The 24,164-nt window shown below is 42.0% G+C and overlaps 2 protein-coding genes and 1 long non-coding RNA gene across 3 annotated transcripts in view; all 3 read left to right on the top strand.

Moving 5' to 3' along the window:
- Window positions 1-24,164, top strand: part of LOC143523608 (transcriptional protein SWT1-like) — a 136,979-nt gene that overhangs the window by 3,834 nt on the left and 108,981 nt on the right. The window lies entirely within an intron of this gene.
- On the top strand, window positions 12,827-16,001 carry LOC143522407 (uncharacterized). The gene is made up of 3 exons (XM_077016139.1): window positions 12,827-13,087; window positions 13,550-13,858; window positions 15,876-16,001. The coding sequence occupies exons 1-3, from the start codon at window positions 13,039-13,041 to the stop codon at window positions 15,983-15,985; spliced, it is 468 nt and encodes a 155-aa protein (XP_076872254.1). The 5' UTR covers window positions 12,827-13,038; the 3' UTR covers window positions 15,986-16,001.
- LOC143522406 (uncharacterized) lies at window positions 16,047-17,570 on the top strand. Its single transcript, XR_013132981.1, has 3 exons — window positions 16,047-16,119; window positions 16,229-16,296; window positions 17,192-17,570. It is a non-coding gene; the product is annotated as an uncharacterized LOC143522406 (long non-coding RNA).

Genomic DNA, 24,164 nt, shown 5'->3' with positions numbered 1-24,164 from the left:
GCCGTCACAAACACAGCTATCATGTTTATCACAGTCCACAAATTTATCTCCATAAACACAGCAACCCAGAATGTTTGCTAACACGGTGATGGTTACTCCATTCATTTGTGAATAAGTGCATCAACAAATAAGTGTTTGTGTATGTGTGATAGAGGGTGAAGTGGACTGTATTAGATTATCATGCTTTGTGTGAAGCTATTTAGCTGTGTACATGTGTAAAAATATTTGGTAGGAACAGGATTTGTGACTGCTTGAGTTAGTGTGATAAGTATGTATTCCACAAAGTGCGTACACACATATATACTCTCTCACTCCCACCGAGACTCTTTCTCTCTCTCTCTCTCACACACACACACACACACACACACATACACACACACACACACACACACACACACACACACACAGGGCCCTTCATGGGTGTTTGGGCCTTTAGTTCCCTTTCAGGTTTTACCTCAGTTTTTGTTTTGTTTATTTATGTAACGCTGGGGGCGTCGTTAAGGAAGAAGCAGTGGGCGAGGGTGTGTGTGTGTGTGTGTGTGTGTGGGTTTGGGGGATGTGTGTGTGTGTGTGTGTGTGTGTGTGTGTGTGTGTGTGTGTGTGTGTGTGTGTGAGAATCAGTGGGTGAGGGCATCAGTGGAACATTCTTTCTCTCCGTAGTCTAGATGAGAACAGACACACACTGAGTCTCTTGGTGTGTAAACGTACACAAAGCGCTCAAACGCAAGAGAAGTATCGTTTCCAGCGTGTGAACGCAGCAGTGCAGACAAGCGTGTGTCCCGTAGATCAGAGTGCAGCGCTGGAGGACGAGACCTGTGGGCTCAAATGATGCAGGAAATCACTGAGAGAAGCTGCAGGTGTGTGAGGTGTGTGAGGGAGGAAGACTGTACCAGGGAGTGTGTGAGAGTGTGTGTGTGTGAGAGAGAGAGAGGGTGTGTGTCATATACAGTGTGTCATATACAGTACCAATATCTCATGTTTATGTGTTACATGCATCTGAGTTTTAATGCGATTTCTGGTGTCTTTTCCCTTTAGGAGAGAGACGTGGACAGAATGTGGACACTGAGATACATCCAGACGTTAATGGTCAGGACGGTCAGGTTAGCTCACATGATGGACTGAATTTAGATCAGCCATGATGGAACAACTTTCATTATTTGTCTTAAAGGTTTATTAATAAAGTGGGTCTGATTTTTTTTTTTTTTTTTTTTTTTTTTTTGGCCCACCTCCACCCCCCCATCTTTGGAGGACAACTTTGTTTTTATGTACAGATTTAAATGGCAATTATAACAATTCTGTATAATATATAGTATAGTGATAACAATATATAGTGATAACAATATGCAAAGTGATAATTATTGGGGTTAGGTGGACCAAGAAAAGAGGGGGAGAGAAATAATAAAAAGGGAAAAGACAAAGAGGTAGGAAAAGAAAGAAGAAGAAAAAGAAAAGAAGAAAAAAAAATAATAATAATAGTAATAATAATAATAATAATAATAATAATAATAAAATAAAACACGCAACCAGCTCAAATGACCACTGCAAAGAAGTACAGAAAGTAAACCAAATACATATAGTACAGATGAGTGCGATGTATGGGTGTGTGTGAGTGTGTGTTTATGTGCAACCTAAAAGTGCAACATAGGATAGATGTATGGAATGTACTTACCAGCAAGGGTGGGTAGCTGCGACAACATTCCCCCAGAGGCCAGAGGCGGGCGGAGAGAGACCCGGGAATCCCACCCGCCCACGGCCCCCCACGGAGCGGTGGGGTACCAGAGCCGCACTTCCCAGAAACCCTCACATGCCCGCCCCCGCAGGCGGGAGAGAGAGACCCCGGACAGCGCCCCACCAGTCAAGGAGCGCAGGTCCAGGGGAACCAGAGGGAACAGAGCGCCTCCCCCCCAGGATACGCCCCCCCCCCCCCCCCCCCAGGGGCCAGCGGCAAAGCCACCCACCACCCGGCAGGGCCCACCTCCCGCCAAGGGGCACCCGGCCGCCCCATACCACCACCGCCCAGGGGAGCGGGCCAACCGCCCCTACTCCGGGGGGCCAAGCCGGACTCCGGAGCCCCAAGGCGCCCCCCCTCTGGAGTGGTGCAGTAATCTCAGGGGAGCGTCCAGGAGTGAACCGGGCACGACCAGCCCCGACCCAGAACCAGCTGTCCTCACCCATACACTCAAATACACATTACATTCGCCCCTATACACCCCTACCATGCACACACCCACCCCCATACACATATACATACACTCAAATTCACCCTCACACCTCCAAACCTGGCCATATGTCCCCTCCCTCCAACACGCACTCATTCATCCACCTATTCAGAAACAAGAAGAAAACAAGGACAGAGACACACACTTATCCAGACTAGCACTCCCTCTGCGGCAGGGGCAAATGGCTGGACCAGCAAGGACCGGTAGTGGTCCTAGGAAGCCACCAGCCCAGTCCCGTGCTAGCAACCCCCCCCCCCCCCCCACCCCCCCGTCCCGGCAGGGAGCAGGAAGCGTGTGAAGGAAGGCCTTCCCACCCCTCCACCCCCAGTGTTGTGTGTAGGTGTTGGTGTATATGCACGTGTAGTAGTGTGTGATACTATGGTGCAGTTAAAATTGAGGGGACAGGTGCTAGGACAAACGTGAGTGCATGTCCACACCGTCCCCTCAAAGGCCCTCAATGTCTAAAGTGCAGTAAAAACTGAGGGAAAGACAGTGGTGAGGAGACGGGTGAACCATGGCAGCGGGCCCACCTCGTCAACCTCTGGGTACATGCCTGTCCCCAGAATCCTAAATGAGCAAGGATGTGTGTGTGTGTGTGTGTGTGTGTGTGTGTGTGTGTGTGTGTGTGTGGGTGGGAATGCTTAGGTCCAGAGGAAAGGGTCCTCTGGAAGAGGAGAGCCAGCTTGCTAGCTGGCTCATTGAGCACCGAACTTCACTGCCCCCCCAGCTCAAGGCAGGAAGCGGTCGACCCAGGGAGACCAGGGCGGCAACCCTCCCGACCACCACATCCAAGCCCGGATCCACACCACCCCCACCACAGAGAGCAGCCGGTCCGCACATCCACATACACCTAGACACACATTTCCTTCATACACGTATGCCATGGGTTAAAGCAAGAAATTTTCATTTGACTGAAAATTTTTCCTGGCAAAAGACAATGCTAGCAATTACTGAAAATGTGGTGTAGTTGGGACACGACCTCTTTTGCCTAATTCTACACAATAAACACATTTATAAAGTATATTTATCTAAACAGCCTGTGTAAGGAGAGAAGAGAGAATCTATGAAGTGACAAAATGCAACACCTGAGCAATAAATGTACATAAATCTGGGGGTCCTCTTCAGAAAACTATTTAAAGATCAAGTCAAATTTAGTGAATCCTGGTGAGTTTTAAAAGGTATGAAGCTCTCTTGTTTTTATCAAATTCACTATTCACAAAAACATAAGCCGTAAGATTACCTGCTTTAAGTAGGTATGTTACAAAAAAATTACACTGGATAGAGCTTTTAAATACAAACAGAACAAAACCATCCATGTTAAGCCTGGTTTAAGCCATTATATTTGACCGAAATTTTCGGGCGCCGAAAATGACGTAATCGCGCTGGCTCCACCCGTGCGCGAGAGCCTCGCGTGCTGGTGATTCGCAAGGTCGTGCACCTCTCGAATTTTGTAACTTCGCACGCGCCGCGCCTCAGCACAATGAACAAAGTCATGTTTGCAGGGTTCATACACCTTTATAAGGTGGAATTAAAGCACTTGCACGTCACTTTCAAGGTCCATTTCAACACGTTTTCAATGTTACATTTAATTAAGTTAAATATTTATACATATACTCGAAATGATTCGAAATAATTCGCTTTTTATCACATTTTTTAATGGTTGTTTATTTTCAAAACACCCAATCTTAATGTCTTCACGTTCTCTCATGTTTCCTGGAATTACAAGAGGCTCGTATTTGTTAACGTAATGCAAGAAAACTGTTCAGTCAGACAGATATTTGTTGTGAAACGAAGTAGTTACAATTTCAACATTTTAAAGTACTTTAGCCTAAATTCCAGCACTTTTCAAACCTGGAACACATAGCAACATTAAAATTCTCCTGTTTTTGAGCGGTGTTTCTTTATACTACCACATATCGTTTCGGACAAGACTGCAAAAAGAATGTGACGCGTCAACTAGCCTCCGCCGTTCGCGCAAGTTTGCACGAGGTGTACAGAGTCGCGCGCTACGGTCACGTCAGGCAGGAGGGAGGTCACTTTTCTACATAATGTCCGTAAATCTGAAGGCGGAATGACCCGCAAGTCAATCAAATGACACCGCCGTCATCCATCCAGCGCTGATGAGCGCCAGTGAGAATCATATTTCGGCCACAAAAGATAGCACGCACGCGCGTGTGGTTTATTATGATTTGACGGATTTTTTCCCCAAAAAAATCAAATGACGGAAATCCGTCGTAGTGACGGAGAACTTTAACCCATGACGTATGCACTCACACACATTTAACCCATAAAGTGGGTCTGATCTGAGGTCAGATAAAAACTCATGAGTGATCAGAATCTTTGTCTGCTCCTCTGGGGACTAAATGAACATGACTTGTGCAGTAACAGCTGGGTTCTCCTGGTTCTCCTGGTGCCGTGTTGCTGTATTATTTAATGCACTTGTACAGTAGCTGCTTCATTTAGAACAAATGAGAACGTGAAACGTTTCTTCTGTTTTAAAAAGTGCTGCGTCATCACCAGACCTGAAAGACTCCTATTAGGGAGGAGAAGATCACACGTGGAGCTGGACCAGCACGCTCCAACAGCACATGAAGACTTGAGATGTTCCAGTGGGAGGAGATGAGCAGGATGTAGAGCACATGTGTCAAACTCAAGGCTCATGGGCCAAATGTGGCCCGCCGCGTCATTTTATGTGGCCCGCGTGAGCTTAAAAAAAAACAAAAAAAAAATTCAAATAAGTGCAGTGGCCAAAAACTACATTTCCCACAATTATGTTACCTGTGAAGTGACGGCATCTCGACACTGCAGTTTCTATATTGATGCGATTTTCCCAATAAGTGTAATTGATAAATACAAATAATGATCCCAAAATGTCCAGGAAGAGAAAAATCGATGCAGATAGAAGTGTGTTTCAAGAAAGATGAGAAAGTGAAAGTTTGTGCTTCAAGGAGAAAAACCGATGTCTTTTGTGTTATGAAGCGGTGGCAGTTGTAAAAAAGTACAATCTACATCTGCATTTTGAGCCCAAAAACGGAGCTAAGTATGCCAAACTTAGGCATCAAGAAAAACAACAAATTACCAAAGAATCAAAAGGCAAACAATCGCAACAGAATGTGTTCGCGAAAGCCACAACCACAGTTATTTGATATTTCAAGTTTTGAACAAAGTAAATGTGACATCTTTGATGTTATTTTTCTTTATTCACTTGGATAGTTTGATCATTGATTGATGGAGTAATGTGGGTTTCATAACCTAAAATATTAAAAGGATTTATGTTATAACAGCAAGAAGCAAACATATATATTTATATATATATTTTATATCTGTGCAAATATATATGTAATATTTGTAACTTGAATAAGTACATTCAGTTATTTAACATTATGCAGTAGTTACATTTATAAGTTACATATGGCCCTCTGTGGACAACGATTATGCTGATGTGGCCCGTGGTGAAAATGAGTTTGACACCCCTGATGTAGAGGCTGATAAACGTGTGATGGTAACATTTGAAAGTTCACCGTATAAATGAGAAACCTACAGTTGTGAACACCTAGTTAAGGTTAAACTGATATTTGAACTCTGTATACTTGTTGCTCTGTGACCTTTTGCTGATGGAAGCAACTGCTTGACTTAATATTTTTTCCACCAATATGGCGCCACGTACGGCTGCCCTGGCGTTCGGGTGCTCTTTGTTTTGTTTGTTTTTGTGCGTTATTCGTGTGTCTTTGTGCACCTACAATCGTGAGGAGCTACTAAACATCAGAACAACAACCCCTATAGACATCTCACCAGTTTTTCTAGTGCCTGCTGCAGTTTTTTTCTTCCTTATTATTACTTGTTTTTATGTTGCACCTTCATGCCGAAACAAATTCCTAGTCTGCGAACCCTGTTCCTTGACAATGGCAATAAAACTTTTTCTGATTCTGATTGACTGTGATGAAGTTTGTGGAATGTAGAAAATAACATTTCACTTTTGCTGGAATATTTGCCGTGTGTTTTACTTCAGACAGAACTGCCTCAGCCACACGACCACAATAGCACAATTTTAAAAACACAGATAACACATGAATGTCATCTAAATGTGCTTTTTCCTTAGTTTACACAGGCTTTTAAATCTGTACGTGTTACGTCTCTGTCGAGTAAGGTCGTGTTTGTAGTATGACTTATTTATCCATACCGAATCAGTGAACGTATCATGTTTGTATTATTGTGGAAGATAATAAAAGGTCTTAAACTGGAGCTGGTTTTTTCTGTTTCTGTGGAACTGCTCAGATCTACTGATCACATTACCACAAACTCAGGAAGTGTAGTCACTGGTGGACATTTTGTACCACAACATTGTGTGCTAGCAAACCAGGAGAGATCTTCAATGTAGGTTCCCACAAGTGTGAAGGTGCTATATGATGGATATGATGTTATTTAACAGAAAACCACTGTTAAGTGGTTAATTGATGGTCTGAGAATGAGGAAGTTGAGTCTTATAGTGTAACATCTGACTAAGATGTTGGTGCGTTAGCGTCACTTGAGGTCTGTGGAGGAATTTTGGTGAATTCAGACTGCAAAACACAAACATGTCATTGTGTATGAAGACTGTCTCCTTAATACGTCCATAACAACTTTTACAAATATTTAAACATGGAAAATCATCGTTCATGACTGGTGAATTTTAGGACAAAGTGAAACACCTTCAAGGTGCAGTAGTCCCATTTTTACAGCTGTACTATATTCAGGTGGGAGGAGAAGAGACAGTCATTAATGATTCATCTTCAATATTCAGTTCATCATCACTCATACAGTGTGTTACTGTACTCTGACTCACACAGGTGTCTTGTGTACAGAGAACTGTACAGTCTTGCTGGATTTAACCTCAGATCTGAAAACAGGAATCAGAATCATTATTATAAGAAACAAACAGCTCAGTGGAGCAGAGACACATCAACCCTCACAAACCAAAACAAACAGGATTTTAAAGAAGAAAAACCCAGAACACACAGTGACTGATGTGAAACACTACCACTGTCCTCCTGTTCCAGACACTCACAAAACACACAGCAGCCATGATGGCTCCCTCTAGTGGAGAGGTACGCGCCCACCCAGCACTTCTGAATAGAAGGTGATGCGACGATGCAGACTCTTGCGCGTGCAGATACGGAGCACTGCTGTGTTGTGGGAAGCTTCTGTTGTGCTACGTAACTCATTCATGTGATGGATTAGCACCAAGACTTGATTTGAATGGTGGCCGTTGTGATTCAGGGATGTGCAGTATGTAATTTTACACCATATACACTGCAGTAGCCTACCAGCTTTAAAACGGAAATATTGCAGAATGCCACAATCATTGACTGTATATATAATGGACGGTACGTCACCGTTGACTCCCATTGTGAGTTTTTGAAGCCACCAAGATGGCCGCACGGACGCTGCCATCTTGAAAATTGGAGCCAGAGCATGCGCATTAGAACCGGTAGGCAGGACAGTATCTCCGCCAGAGACCGTATCTCCGCCCCGACATTCGTTAGGATACGCCCGCCAGTATAGACACTTTTGACGTTTTACAAAATAAACAAAGGTAAAAGGCCATACCTTAGCCAAAAGGCTCTCATCCCTGCCACGTACCAGAGCTTAGCCAGAAGGCTAGGGTTGGGAGGCAGGCCCGTAGCCAGGGGGGATCGAAGGGTTCGTTCGATCGCCCCCCTCCCCCGCACCCGCCCCCACACCCTCCCTCCGTACACACATGCCCCTCAAGATAGGTAGGCTATTCAATGAATGAATTGTTAATCTCCGGTGAATATACAGACGAACAAATAAGGACAGCAACAACAGACTCACAACAAACTTATAACAGTGTTGCCAACTCTCACGCAATAAGCGTAAGACACACGCATTTGACCGTTTTCACGTGCTCACACGCCATACATCCGATTTCTCACGCTGAAAAAAAAATCTAGTTTATTTATCTCCGATCTACATCTATGATTCAATGAGTTACTATTTAGCTCTGGCGCCAACCACCGGCGATCGATCGCTTTAAGCCAGATTCGCACTACACGACTTTTCAGTCGTCAGGTTCAGTCGCCGACTGCTAGATATTAAACATGCTAGATATCTGCCGGTCGTCCGCGATGAGTCGGCGACCAGTCGGCGACGGCTCGGCGAGCATCTTTCAGCAGTTCACACTACACGAAATGAGCGAGCGACGAGTGATCGCCGATTTGCCCCCGACCACAGTTTCTGTCGGCGATCTACAAAAAACAGTCGGCGACTGAAAAACCAGCCTAAAATTGTGTAGTGTGAACCGGGCATTAGGCGCAGCATAGACGAAACATATAAGACATAACACCCCCGCCAACGTTTGACACACACACCACACCACCCACCCACCGCCCCCAAATCAAATCTCAGTCCTAGTGATTTTGAAAAGTTGGCAACCTTGCTTATAATGAATAAAATATGTGTAAATGAGAAGGTTTGAAGTGTGCTCGTGTATTTAAGGGGCATTGGAGTAGAGAGCATTAAGTCCACTTTTGGGGGAAAAAGATCCCCCCCCATCAGAATGCTGGCTACGGGCCTGGGAGGTGTGATCAGCCCTTCTTACCTCCAGTGTTATGTAAATGAGGCGTGTCTCAGGTGTGGGTGGTGGCTGCTTCAATACACACCTTTGGCTGCCTGCCACAAGAGACTGCAAGTCACAAAGTGAGAAGAAGTCAGAAGTCACAAACATAATATTTGAATTATAGTGACATATAAGTGGCATATTGATTATTCAAAATGGCATTGATTTTTTTTAACCTTATTTTCAGTATTTAGTCTTTTGAAAAACTGCCAATAGGTAAAGATATTTTTACATACATTTATACAAAAAACCCTCAGCTACTTGAAATAGAATAATAATCTTGAGCAATTTTAACTTATCAAGATGGTACTTTTTAGTGTGTCTCTTCCAAAAACACAACAACAATCTTACCAGAAGAGATTTCAGAGTCACTACTCTCTTTTTTTTTGCCCCCCCCCATCTTTGGAGGACAACTTTATTTTTATGTAAGAATCAAAAGAAAACAATTCTGTAAAATACAGTACAATAGTTGCAGCTCGTTCACTGCGTGTGTCCATGCTGTCGAAACGCAGGTGCCGCATGATGTCCTGGAACTGGTATCGCTGCATAATCTTCATGATGGAGGGCTGCTGCATTGCTGGATGAGGATGGCAATGAAAGCCATTAGTTCAGGGAGGGCCATGAACCAGTTTTCATGCTGTGTCGTCTGGTGTGCATGCTGAACAGTCCACTCCTGTATGGTCCGAAGCATTTCCAGAGAGATGAAACAGAGGAAACTCTGTAAGCGACTAGACACTTCACTTCTGGCAAAAGCAGTTGGCTCTCCATTCATGGGATGGCATTCAATTGGGCTGTGATGCCTTCCATAATGTCTACCAATCTGTTCCTCATGCCACACTGTGCCGTCTTTTGCCATCTCTGTCAGCTGCTCGTGTGACTCCATGTGACCTCTCTTTTCTGGAGGTGATGAAGTCTCGTGATCCACAGGAACATAGGTTTGAGATTTGATTAGTGAAAGGTTGAAATAATGTGAAATTGACACAAACATAATACTTGAATTATAATTCCAAAACATCTCAAGTAAGCCTCTTTTGTACTTATGTAGGACACTGCAAAAAGTAAAATTTTTATTAGTCAAAATAGTAATCTGATTAATAAGTCTGATTTGTTTTACCTTTTTTGAAATAGTTTTCGTCTTTTGAAAAACTGCCACTAGGTAAAGACATTTTTACATTAATTTATACAAAAAAACCCCGTAGCTTCTTGAAATAGAATAATAATCTTGAGCAATTTTAATTTATCAAGATGGTACTTTTTACAGTGTGTCTCTTCCAAAAACACAACAGCCATAACCAGTAAACAAAAAAGGACATTTAGTAAATCTTACCAGAAGAGATCAGCTGCTTGTGTGTCTCCATGTGACCTCTTTTCATACATATTCACCCAAACACATATACAGCCTCACACACATACACCCACAAACATTATTTTCAGTAGTTTTTAGCACTTTGAGTTGCATGTATGTATGAAAGGTGCTATAGAAATAAAGACTATTATTATTATTTATTATAAAAAGGGAAGGGCAGAAAAAAACACAGCTCAAATGACCACTGCAATGGGGGAGGCCAGGGTTTTTTTCTTCTCTATCTGAGTCAGTGAACACATCCAGCAGAACAATGAACTGACACCCCCCCCCCCCCCCCCCCCCAAGTGGTTGCATGTACATAACAAAGGGTGACCTAATGGAATGCAAATGTCCCCAGAACTGCCCCCTGGTGGAGACCAGGTACAAAATTTTGGAATGAAAATGCTGGGAGTCCTAGTGTTAATACTGCTGGCGAGAGTTTGGCTGTCGAGAGTTTTGATGTTGAGCGCATTCACATTTGAGCGTCTGGTATTAGAGGTCAACCAACGGAGCTATTAACTGTCAATCACCTTATCGCCACACCCCTTTAAATAACGCTTAATAACTTCTATAAAATCTGTTTATCGTAAAGAAAAACACCCAGAGAGATACTAACGCAATGGGGTCTTATAGAATTGACAAAATATAATTGCTCAAAAAACTTATTTTACGTGTAATAAAAATTCAAAGTTTGTCGTCCGGCCCGTTCACTATCATGGGAATGGGCGGGGTTTAAAGTTGTACTGCAGCCAGCCACTAGAGGGCAGCTGACTCACAGAGGCTTCACTTTTCACTCGTGTCGTCCAGTCCACTTAGGGCGTACTCACACTAGGCACGGTTTGCTGGTTCCGTGCTGGGGCCCGGTTATCCCCCCTACCCACTCCCCCTCTGGCCTGCACTCACACTGGCTTTATCAACCCGGCCCGAGCACGCTTACGTCACCACAACGTGACTTTATTTGGAAAAAAAGCGCGCTCGCACAACACTACGGAGTTCACGATTCTCTTTTTATTGTATTTTTGGAGTCGTTTTGGGAGTGCAGAAACACGGTGCAAGCACAGATTTATCGATAATTTAACACAACGATTGTCTGCTAATCGTTTTGCCGCTATGACTGTTTAACGTGAGCGTCGCATCACTGACGTCATGTTTGAGTTCCAGCTAAATGAACCAATCACACGAGGCACCAAGCGGGCCCGGGCACGGATAGCGCTCACACTAGAAGCGAACCGTGCCCGAGTCCACATGAATCGTGCCCTGGCCCACCTCTTCAAGCGGGCCCGAGCATGGTTAACTGATTGGCCCCGGGCACGGTTGGAGCGCTCACACTAGCCAAACGAACCGTGCTTCGGCAGGGAACCGTGCCCGGGCCCGGATCACAGAGCCTAGTGTGAGTACGCCCTTATATATACAGTCAATGGCCACAATAGGCAAATAAGTTTTATTGTGGAGTAGAGGTATCTTGACCAATATCAGATGAGTGTGCAGTGCATTTTAAATGCATGCTGCAGGTTTATAGTAAACATTTTTTTCTATCCCACCCACACACACACACACACACACACACACACACACACACACACACACACACACACACACCTGCCGCCACACTGTCGTATCCTCCTGGTTGTCTGCCGTTGACCCGTGGTGTCTGTGCTGCTTCGTAGACAGCATCTGACCCGCCCCCGTCACCCCAGCCTCTCTATTAGCATTGTGGGATACCACCAGCCTGGGGTAGCGTCCTGGGTCTGAACACAGACGTGCGGTTTACCCAGCAACGCGCTCAACATGCTCCCCTGTGTGGGGCCCTCAGCACAAACTCAAGCACATACAAACCTTTTATCCTACGCTGATGACTTGTGACGGAGCTGACTTAGCTTTTAGCCTCTAGCTGCCGATCCAGAGCACCGTCACGTGTCTGTTAGTTAATTTATGTATCTGTAACATTTCAAAGAGGTTTAAATGTGTGCCTTGTACTGTCTCACTTTATTGTATATAAGCAAACAAAGCTGAATTATGAGTCACAAAACGGACAGTATGAACTGAGCTGGGATAAAAAATGTGAATTTAACTTATTTTTTTTTTTAGCTCTGGTGGCATTTAATTAATCTGGAAGCGTTTAGTTGATGTTTAGTTGAGATCTTTTTTGGGATTCGGGATTTTGGGGTTAGTAGTCTCGCATGAATTACTTGTAACATGAAATGTTGTAACATTTCCTGATGTGTTTTTGTCTGGTTATCATCCTCACGATCTTCTTTAACTGAGTTGCTTCATCTTGCTGCATTTTATCAGATAGATGGAAGAGGAAACAAAACTTTCCATGACAAATCTTGCACATGGTGTGGAGAGATTCACTGTAAAGAAACGGACTAAAGATTTGCACATTTGATGATACCGTTTGGTTACTGACTCGTAATCAGTGGGCTGGCTACCCGGCTATATCAGTGGCACTATGTCTCACTTTACTGGATGGGTGGTGCTGTGTGATGGGGGCAGATGTAGTTAGTTTATGGGTGAATACAGAGGTGATTAACACTAAGAGTACTGGGGGGTATCATTTACTGCTTAGCAGTGGTCTTAATGAATCATTAGTCTGTTGATTGCACTGCAGTGTAATGACCAATTAATAGTGTAGAGTACCTTATTCTTGTTTTCTACACTTATTTTAAGCACTTCCTGTGTTAGCAGGGGCTGACATCACATTGCCACTGTGTGCAAGTTGATTAGGACAGAATGAAAGTCACTATCCGCCAAAAGAAGAAACGACACATAAAACCCAACAGCATGTAGAAGAACCCCACAGTCAGCGTGGTGTGGTGAGAGTGTGTTGGAGACGAGAGTGTGAAACAGCACCAGGAATGACGGAGTGCTTGTGTCTCCTGTTTGTAGCGCTTCACTTCACAGCAGGTGAGCACCGTGATTTTATACAACCCACTATTACTGAACAAAAGGAGAGTAACAGCTTTTAGGTCAGGAGTTTGGGGTTTGCTTCAGGTATACAGGTTATTATTAGCTAGTGCTCTGTGGATATTTCTAAATTGTCAAATCAGATTATTGTCAATTATGAGATATCTGCTATTACATTACATTAATATCTGATATTATATTACATTAATATCTATTTTTACATTATCAGATATCTGATATATTACATTAAATCTGATTAAATTAATATGTGATGTTACATTACTGGAGTTCTGATCTTACATTACATTAAAATCTGGCATTTGTTGCCACTAAATGTCATGTAGACTTGCTGAAAATTAATTCATGCCTAATGGCATAATTTGTGGTGGAATAAAATGAGAATACGTGTGTATATTAAATAAGAGGACATATTTGTAATGTTTTTGCTGTGTTGACCTGCAGGTTGCATTCTGTCTGGTGTTGATAAGACAAGGAAGGTCAAAGGTCACATAGGAGGCTCAGTTCTGCTGTCCTGCTCCTGCACTGACCTGCAGACACGAACTCAGAGTTTCACCTGGTGGACTCAGAGTAGTGGAACCTGGACTGATGTGTTCAGTGATGAGCGCTACAGAGGCAGAGTTCAGCGCTTTAATGAACTCTCTCCTGGAAATCAGTCTCTGCTCATAACTGACCTGAGAAAAGAGGATGAGAGAGACTACAGGTGTGAGAGTGAACACAGATATTACAGAGATTTCACTCTGCGTGTTTCAGGTAAACCACTGAAATATTCATGACAAGCATGTGTAGTCGTGAAAAGGTCCTTTGTAGTGTGAGTGTGTGAAGATGAATTAGAGATCAAAGGTTCGCCTATGGTTACTGTTTATGAGATTTTTATGACATTTATATAGGTTGACAAATGTTTTGTAAATTGACTCAGAGTTTGAGTACTGGGATGAAATATTTAATTTTCATAATGGAAAAATCAGATATTTTCAGTATGTAAATTTTTTGCCAGCGAAATGCCAACTGAACATAATCTGACCTCTAGGGTCGTGTTCTGGGTGAAGCACATAAAGATACAATTAAACTGTATTATTTGTTTATTTTTTTGCTTTTATTGGGACAGCCATCTATTACTGAATTAGAATAAGATCCTACCTGATAGTCATCTGAGTCATGTGATCTTAGTTTTTTATCTGTAGTTTCTTACGCTGCTAGTTTAATTAATCACAGTGACGGTTTAAGTCTGTTAAACCATCCCTACAAGATTAAGGATCTAATGGCAAAAAGAGATGATGCTAAATCAAGAGTCATGTGCAGCACTTCCTGAACAGAGATCATTCTTAATTTTTGGTGCTCTGCACTCACTGGGGTGATACTGGGATTGTGGAGGAGGTCAAAGGTCACATAGAAGGCTCAGTGCTCAGCAGAAGGCAGCCCTGCTGTAAAATATCTAGACACTATATGTTACATGGTGATTCATAGGATTCAAGGAATAGTACTTTGTCTGACCTACAAGGCAAATCAGGAAGGTCCTAGTTTTGCTCTCTAAATCAAATCAAATAAAATCAAAGTTTATTTGTATAGCGCTTTTCACAACACATGTTGTCACAAAGCGCTTTACAGGATTTACAAGGTTAACAATACTATGGGTCCAGAACCCTCTCTACCAACTAGAGACACGTACTGACAATATAACGTCTACATTAATGTAACCTCCTATGCTATAAGGTCAAAGGTTATGTGGAAGGCACTCGTAATTACATTCAAGTGTTTCAGTCACATTCAGTCACAAAATGTAAATTTTACATTTACATTTTTTTTACATTTTACTAACTGCTTAGAGTTGTATAAAGTCAAACACATAGCCAAACACATTCTCCATAGACCTATACTGGCAGTACATGTGGTGGAACTGAAGAGTTTCATTCTGAAGAGTTTCATACTGAAGGATTTAAACATGACACTTTCAGCAGATGCCGCCTTTGCCACAAGTTTGTTTGTAAAATCACAGTATGTTGTGGAAGCATCATCAGATGAACTGTGTAATGGGGCATTCATGAAACATTCACTGTATCAGAGGAGTCCAGTGCCAGGGGAACACTGGCCAACAGAAAATGTCAATAGTAACGTTTGGGGCTCTCCAAAATATGGTAGTAGCCCTTGCCAGAAACATAGAAACTGTTATAGCCATGTTGGATGGTTAACCTCTTATTAAAGCCTATGTTTTTGGAATAAGATGTTGAAGAAGCTAACAGATTGCAGGGGCGCAGATGGCACTGGGGACGGGGGGGACATGTCCCCTCCAGATTTATATTGACCCCATCCGAAATCTAGCATCTACAAGCATAAACGTATATATTGTCCAGCTTGGTCCCCCTCACTTCAGAATTTCCATCTGCGCCGATGACAGATTGTCATGGTCAGATGTTAATACTTTGGTGTAACCCAGTTCAGTAGATGATAGAAATCACACTCCACTTTGTTTTGTAATGACATCATCATTTTTGGCAACCTTTATGTCAGCATCAGAATAATATGGTGGTAATATGTGGGAGCCAGACAGGTTAGGGTTCTGTTACTGTGGTAACGTGGAGCCAGACAGGTTACTAGGGTTCTGTTACTGTGATAAAATGGAGCCAGACAGATTACTAGGGTTCTGTTACTGTGGTAACGCGGAGCCAGACAGGTTAGGGTTCTGTTACTGTGGTAACACGGAGCCAGACAGGTTACTAGGATCCTGTTAGATTTTGTTTTCATGTGTTGGTTGTTTCCTTGTGCCCATCAGACGTGTCACCTGGACCACCTACATCACCCTTTCCAACATCATCACCAGACCTACTGACAAACCACAACTTCCAGCTTGGTCTGACCTTTGTCTATTCTAATCCACTTTGAACAGAAGACATTTTATCATTCTGTTTGTTTTAAATGACCTTTTTATATATTTTATCACACAGGCCTGAGTGTCCTGACCATTATAGTCCTGCTGGGTCTGTGGTTTTGGGTATTTTTCTGCTGGAGAAGTAGAGGTGGGTTGTCTAAATGTGGGACATCTGTCCCGAGTGTCTCTGAAGCATTTCCCTCTGTAAGTCCACTGAACTCACCTCACATCTCACTGCTGGTGTCAATTCCCTTTAGCAAAGAGGAGTGGACAAAATGTGATATCTGGGGATCATCCTGACCTCAGCAGGAAGCAACAGGATCAGGTTAGCACACATGCTGGACACACAGACAAGCAGGATACACACACACGCAGGATACACACACACACTGGATACACACACACACACGTTGGATACACACACATGCTGGATACACACACATGCTGGATACACACACATGCTGGATACACACACATGCTGGATACACACACATGCTGGATACACACAAGCAAAACACACATGACCTGTAGCAACCCCAGCTGAAGAATGGTCAAAAACTCAAAACTGATGATTCGTTAGATTTATTTGCTGTCTTCGGAATTCACCGTAAGAGCTAGTTAAAATGGAACAAAGTTTGCAATTACCATACAGAACAATACAGACCATAAAAGCATGTTCAGTGCAAAACAAGTTCACAATCGCTTCTCACAATCACAATCAATATCGGTACAATGTATACTTACTTAAGTGCTCAGACTAAACAGACAACAAAAAAGAAATAAGCTTCTGGCAATTAAGCACCTTCAACTCAGTCAACCATATAAAGTATTTACCTTGTTCGCCATTCAGCTAGGTGCTAGTTTTCCTTTATGAGAGTCCTAACCACCTTTCTTTCTTGATGTCGTTTAGCCTTCTTTTCGCGGCAGTGACATAAATACGCTGCGCAGCGTCGCGAGTGGGCGGCGCAGCAGCAACCACCAAAATAAGAGTCTTTTCTCTTGCATTAATAAGCAACAACAACAAAAAAAAACCAAAACAACTGAATATGTCAGATCCTTTACATGACCCTTCATACTTGACGACCTCTTTGAAGAGTGTGAGAGGTGGTTGGGTCTTGGTGGTTATTAAGAGTTAAATGAGTAAGCTGGGCCCTAGTTGAAATCCTCTGGAATTCAGACAGGCCATCACTTATGATCTGTGTGTACTGTTTCCTCCACAGAGTGGGTCAGACATGACATATACTACTATAGACCACAGAAACACAGTCCCATCAGCACATGTTCACGTCAGAACTGGGGAGAGAACCGAATACGCCACTATCAAAGCAAACTAAACAGAGACGTGGATACAGATATTACAGGAGAAGACTGAAAAATAGTCAACAGAAGCAACAAAGAGATTAGTATAAAAATGTTCTGATACCAATTTGTATAGGAATATCACTGTGTTCTGTAGAAATATCACTGTGTTCTATGGAAATATCACTGTGTTCTATAGGAATATCCCTGCGTTCTATAGGAATATCACTGTGTTCTGTAGAAATATCACTGTTCTATAGGAATATTCTTAATTTCCCTGAGGGAAACCTCCCAAAGGGATCAATAAAGATCGATCGATCGATCGATCTATCTATCTATCTATCTATCTATCTATCTATCTATCTATCTATCTATCTATCTATCTATCTAATACCTAATATCACTGTGTTCTATAGGAATTTCACTGTGTTCTGTAGGAATATCACTGTGATCTGTAGGAATATCACTGTGTTCCAGGGGCGGACTGGCATACATTGCTACCGGGGATTTCCCCGGTGGGCCGATGGGTTAGTGGGCCGGTGGGCCGCCGGGCCGCTGGCCGCCGGTGTTTTAACTCGGCCGGTGGAGGAGCCACTGCCGCGCACTGCGGCCCCGGCTCGTAGTCACGCTGCTGTTTAACGGTGTTATTACCTCCCCCGCTCCAGTCAGACTAACCTGCGCGGCCGCGGACTCAGCCTGTAAACACATGAACGAGTTGGACCGGGCCACGGACTGGGCCAGCTGATGCGGGCTGACGGTAGAAAAAAACAACTTGTCCCAGAAAATCCGGGCCGGACTACGAAAACATACAGCAGTTTAAATTGTAGATAACATGTTATTTTAAATGTACTGCTGTCGCCTCTGCAACGTCTAAAGCACCATGTACAAATTACCTTAACACGATTAACACGGACGTAAGTGGCGGTCTTAAAGGTTCCAGAGCACTGCACACAGTTTTTTTTTTTAAGCTATTGAAATTCTTGGATTAAAACTAACCACCAAATATAGGTAAGAGGAAGAAATACCCACGTTAGAGTTGTAGGTTGTTCTTTGGATGCACTTTGCGTAAAACAACTTGGGGCGAACGTAAGGGGGGGGGGGTGGCGAACGTAAAATGTTACCGGAGGGGTTTAAAATGGACACAGCGATAAAAAAAACAGATTTAAAGTGTGCAGGAACAGTCTGAATCGTGGTTTGAACTAACCTAGTTAGTTAGGACCGAATATTAAAAAGAAGAATAACCGGGACAAACCGGGACAGCCCGGTAAAACCGGGACAGGTGGCAACACTAATACACACACACATACAGATATCTATATCTATATATATATATATATATATATATATATATATATATATATATATATATATATACATATATCTATATATATATATACACATATATATATACACACATATATATATATATATATATATATATATATATATATATATATATATATATATATATATATATATATATATATATATATATATATTAGTGGGCCAGTCTGTCAGGAACTCCCGGGCCACTTTTTCTCCCCAGTCCGCCCCTGCTGTGTTCTGTACGAATATCACTGTGATCTGTAGGAATATCACTGTGTTCTGTTGGAATATCACTATGTTCTATAGGAATATCACTGTGTTCTCTAAGAAGATCACATATGCTTAATTACAGTCTTACTGAGTCCCAATGGCATATACAGTTTTTCTCAGTCGATTTAGTTCATTTCTCAGATCAGAATTGAAATTCTCAAAACTGTTCATTCAATCTCCACATCTCCTTGTCACTTGTGCACATCATAATTGCATTTTTCATTGTGTTTTACATTTTGCAAATGCTTTTGTACATTTTGCAAATGGACATGGACAATTGTCTGTTGTTTTTTACATTATCCATTGCTTATGTCATGTTTATCAAAATGTATTGTACAGATTGTCTGTTTAATTGTCTTACCCTCCAAAATATTTAGTCTTTAGGTCATCGCCTAGGTCATTATATGCAAAAGTGCTGAACATGTCAATCTCTAAGGCATCATTTAACTTTTTTTTGTTGTTGTTACATTTAGGTAATTTTATCCTAACTTGATTAAATTATTTGCTGGTTTGCATTCAGTTACAGAAAGAAAGAGAATTTGTGAAGGTTTAGATCAACCAATGGTCTCAACCATAGGTCAGAGGTGCGTCTCATGAACCTTTACTGTAATTGGCAAACATTTATAGATGCTAAACACTGCAGTATCACAAAGTCTCATAATGGAAAGACAAGGCCATGTACAGGATGAACAGCCCAACAAGAGGAGTAAGACTGTGTGGTGTAGAGGGGTAAGACTGTGTGGTGTAGAGGGGTAAGACTGTGGTGTAGAGGAGTAAGACTGTGTGATGTAGAGGGGTAAGACTGTGTGGTGTAGAGGGATAAGACTGTGTGGTGTAAGGCTGAGGGGTCAAAACTGTGAAATATGTAAGGGCAACAATTTTGGACCGTTTTACATATAAATCATGGTCTCACAATGGCTGAAGCTGGTTGCTGGGTGCAGCCGAATATTGGAAGATCAACTGTGTCTTCAATCGTTCAAACATTTAACTGTAATTCAGAAATGTGCTCTTTGCTGTAATGCTGCACATTGACATACTTTCTGACATGTTATTCTTTTTTTTTTTTTTTGCATTTTTGCATTCTTATACCATATAGGATATCAAGACTAGCTCATAGTGGTAGCAGAGGTTCAATTTTCACACAGCAAGAGGAGACTGTATGTGCTCAGGTTGTTTTGAATGTGTAGAATAAGATTCTAATTTTGCAGTTTTTCCAGTCAGTTGTCTGTCTTTTCTGAATTTCAGTCAGTGTTTTTGTCAACAAATTGCAGTGCGAACAATACCGTCAAACAATATTGCTGTACAAATTTGATTCCAGTCCAATTTCTTGTTATCAGTCTCCCACATACAGTCATGTGTAACTTTGTGTTCCATCTAAGTGTGTATGTGTGTACCATGTATTTGATATACCACAGAATGTGCAGCGTTCTTGAAATCAAAAGCTTAGCTAGTTTCCATCAGAAACTAGCTAAGTACAGTCTACAATGACTGTGACTTATAGTTGCACTGACAACATGACTAAGTATTTTGACTGCCTTGTTCATAGGCAATGGCACACAGACTAGATATTCTGATGGCACTGACAAATCGACTGACCTAAATATTTGATTTTGGGGCAAAAACAAAGAATTTTGAGTGAAGTATGTGATTTTGCTGGTATTTAATTGAGTTTTGCTGTTTGCACTAACTGTTTTGAGAAATGCACTAGTTGTGATGCCAATGTAAAGCATGATGTGAGAAATGAACCAAACTGACTGGGAAAACTGTAACATACATTCTGACATGTTGCTGTATTTAATTTTTTGTTTTGTATTTTTGCACTCTTATACCATATAGGATATCAAGAGTAGCTCATAGGGGGGCAGAGGTTCCATTTTCACACCTCAACAAGAGGAGGCTGTATGTGCTCAGGTTGTTTTGAATGTGTAGAGTAAGTTTCTAATTTTGCACTTTTTCCAGTCAGTTGTCTGTCTTTTCTGAATTTCAGATTTGTTTTTGTCAACAAATTGCAATGCGAACAATATTGCTGTACAAATTTGATTCCAGTCCAATTTCTTTCTATCAGTCTCCCACATATAGTGATGTGTAACTTTGTGTTCTGTGTAAGTTTGTATTTTGTGTGTAACATGTATTGTTTCATTTGATATACCACAGAATGTGCAACATTCTTGAAATCAAAAGCTTAGCTAGTTTCCATCAGAATATACTTACAGTCTGCACTGACTGTGACTTAAAGTTGCACTGACAACATGACTAAGTATTTTGACTGCCTTGTTCATAGGCAATGGCACACAGAATAGATACTTTGAGGGCACTGACAAATTGACTGACCTAAATATTTGCTTTTGGGGCAAAAACAAAGAATTTTGAGTGAAGTATCTGCATTTGCAGGTATTTCATTGAGTTTTGCTGTTTGCACTAACTGTTTTGAGAAATGCACTAGTGGTGATGCCAATGTAAACCATGATGTGAGAAATGAACCAAATCGACTGAGAAAAACTGTAAACAGAGTGTTCATAAGAGCATCTTGGTCATCTCTTGTCCAGTATGTGGATATTGGAAGTGAAACATTTCTACATACAGGAAGCACAGCACAGACATTTCAAGACATCGATCACATTTTATGCAATACAAATCATAATGGCTTTGTTCTTAAAAACGTCACCCAAGTAACATACATGGGTACAATTAATTTTAATATTCTTAATATTAGGTTAAAGCAGCACCATTATCCTGACAGCTGGATTATACATGCATCTGATTGATTAAGAGGTATTGATTTAGAGTACAGAAAAAAAATACTTATGCTGATGCTAAAATGCCATGTAAGTACTCTACATTGGCAAAACAATTTGCAGTGTAATGTGGAGACACTGGTGTACTCTTAATGTGGAAACACTGGTGTACTCTTAATGGTCCAGACATGGTTAATTAATGAATGTCATGTTTCATAATTATACACATGAGTCCAATGTCACTTTACCCATTATTGTACTTTCAACCATGTGCATCATGGACTATACCAAGATGAGGGAATAAGGGACTATACCAAGATGAGGGATTAAGGGACTATACCAAGATGAGGGAATAAGGGACTATACCAAGATGAGGGAATAAGGGACTATACCAAGATGAGGGAATAAGGGACTATACCAAGATGAGGGAATAAGGGACTATACCAAGATGAGGGAATAAGGGACTATACCAAGATGAGGGAATAAGGGACTATACCAAGATGAGGGAATAAGGGACTATACCAAGATGAGGGAATAAGGGACTATACCAAGATGAGGGAATAAGGGACTATACCAAGATAAGGGAATAAGGGACTATACCAAGATGAGGGAATAAGGGACTATACCAAGATGAGGGAATAAGGGACTATACCAAGATAAGGGAATAAGGGACTATACCAAGATAAGGGAATAAGGGACTATACCAAGATGAGGGAATAAGGGACTATACCAAGATAAGGGAATAAGGGACTATACCAAGAGAATCAGAGACCCCCCAAAAAAAATCACATTCTCACAGAACATCAACAAAATACACAACCCCCCCACCTACCCCCCCACACACACACACAACACCACCCCCCAATGGCAACGTTAGAACCCTCTGGCGCCCTCTGCTGGCCACGAAGACGAGTTCTCGTGGGAGCTGTTAACTATATTGCTAAGGAAAGTTTTCAGAACTATTAAAGGTTCCCACATTTTACTATTTTGAGTTTCAGACTCTTCCTTTAATGTATTTATTTCAGTTAATCTCATAAATATATACATAATACTCCACAATGATGAAGCAAAAACAGGATTTTGAACACTGTAAATGTATTAAAAATAAAAGACTAAACTATTAAGGCACAGACCTGGGAGTCGATACAGGTTCTGCAGCCCGGAAAGACCCAATGAGCACAGAGATGACTCTTTCATTCAGTGTAGGCCACTCCCAGAGCACAGGGGAGACACCCAATCAGACACAGACACGCCCACACGTACCATGCCACTCCCCCATTTTTAATCTCTCACTTACTAGCCACACCCTCTCATCAGTGTCCTCACCTGTTCCTCGTGTTCCTACCACCTTCATCTCTCTCTCCTCCCACCAGTGTTGTTCATTTCACAGCATTTACATTATTCTGAAATTTTTCTGAAAGTTCTTCACTGCTTCTCCATTTCAGCGTGCGAGTAAGTGCAGGTAAGGTTTAAAATGCACAAGTTAATTACCTTCTTCTATTTCAGCGGTTCTCAAACTTTTTAGACAAAGTACCACCAATTGTCAAACTAAAACCTCCACGTCACCTCCAATGTCCGCTGAAGCTTAGATCTAACACATACTGTTCATGTAGTCTTAAGGTGACCTTTAGAACCTTTGATAGGATTAGCCAATGTGCTTGTAGCTCTGGGCAAAACATCCAGTAGCTCATTCTTAAAAGTTTGATCACTCTAGCTTCTGAGCATCAGGAGTGTTTTCTTTTCCAGGCGGTTTGTAAAGGAGCTTCTACTGAGACCACAGGTGCTTTAGAAAATGACCAAGAGGTGAGTGTTGTGGGAGAATCTGATGCGTGTGTGTTTCTCTCACTGTTTTGTGTTTTTGCAGATGCTGCTGGTGGAGCTTACTTGCATAGATGTGGACCCACCAGAGGAGGGCGCCAACACATCACTTGGTAATGTCACCGCTGGGCAAATGAATGTGCATGGCACGTTTCCAGAGGTTCCTGCTGTCAGCTTATGATACATGTTTGTCAGGGAATTTTAATTAGTGGTTTAACTCTGCAGGTGAAGAGCACGAAGACCTCGAGCTATGGAATTGGGGTCACGTGGGCTTTGAGGTACGGAGCCTGGGGTCACGTGAGCTTTGAGGTACAGAGCCTGGGGTCACGTGGGCTTTGAGTTACGGAGCCGGGGGTGGGTTGCTGAACTTCTAGGTAAGAATGTCATTCAGAATACAGACTTGCTTAATATGTTTATATAACTATAGTTTATTTGTATGCTGAGGCTGATCACAGATAATTATGTATCTATGCAGCTAATAGTCGGACCTCTAAAAGGTTATTGTTGAAAATAACTGAATTCATTTACTGAATTGAAATTTGGTAAATTAGTTTGGAGAAAAAGCAAGTAGTGAATATTGTAGATTTCAAGATACAAAAGTTTTTACCTCAGTAATTACCCATTCATGTGTCTGAATGGGTTTCACTACAGGGTCCAAGTGTCTCTGGTGTCCTGTTCCCCTGCAGTCCTGGGTCGGCCCACGCTGCACGAAAAACATGGTTAAAAAGGATGAAACAGACAACAC

The sequence above is a fragment of the Brachyhypopomus gauderio genome, chromosome 9 (assembly GCF_052324685.1).
Source record: "Brachyhypopomus gauderio isolate BG-103 chromosome 9, BGAUD_0.2, whole genome shotgun sequence".
NCBI lineage: Eukaryota > Metazoa > Chordata > Actinopteri > Gymnotiformes > Hypopomidae > Brachyhypopomus > Brachyhypopomus gauderio.
This window is presented reverse-complemented; position numbering and strand designations above follow the sequence as displayed.

Coding starts and splice junctions, on each gene's coding strand:
- LOC143522407 (XM_077016139.1), top strand. CDS start 13,039: ATGACGGAGTGCTTGTGTCTCCTGTTTGTAGCGCTTCACTTCACAGCA. Junction 13,088..13,549: donor AGCGCTTCACTTCACAGCAG/GTGAGCACCGTG, acceptor GTTGACCTGCAG/GTTGCATTCTGTCTGGTGTT. Junction 13,859..15,875: donor TTTCACTCTGCGTGTTTCAG/GTAAACCACTGA, acceptor TGTGCCCATCAG/ACGTGTCACCTGGACCACCT.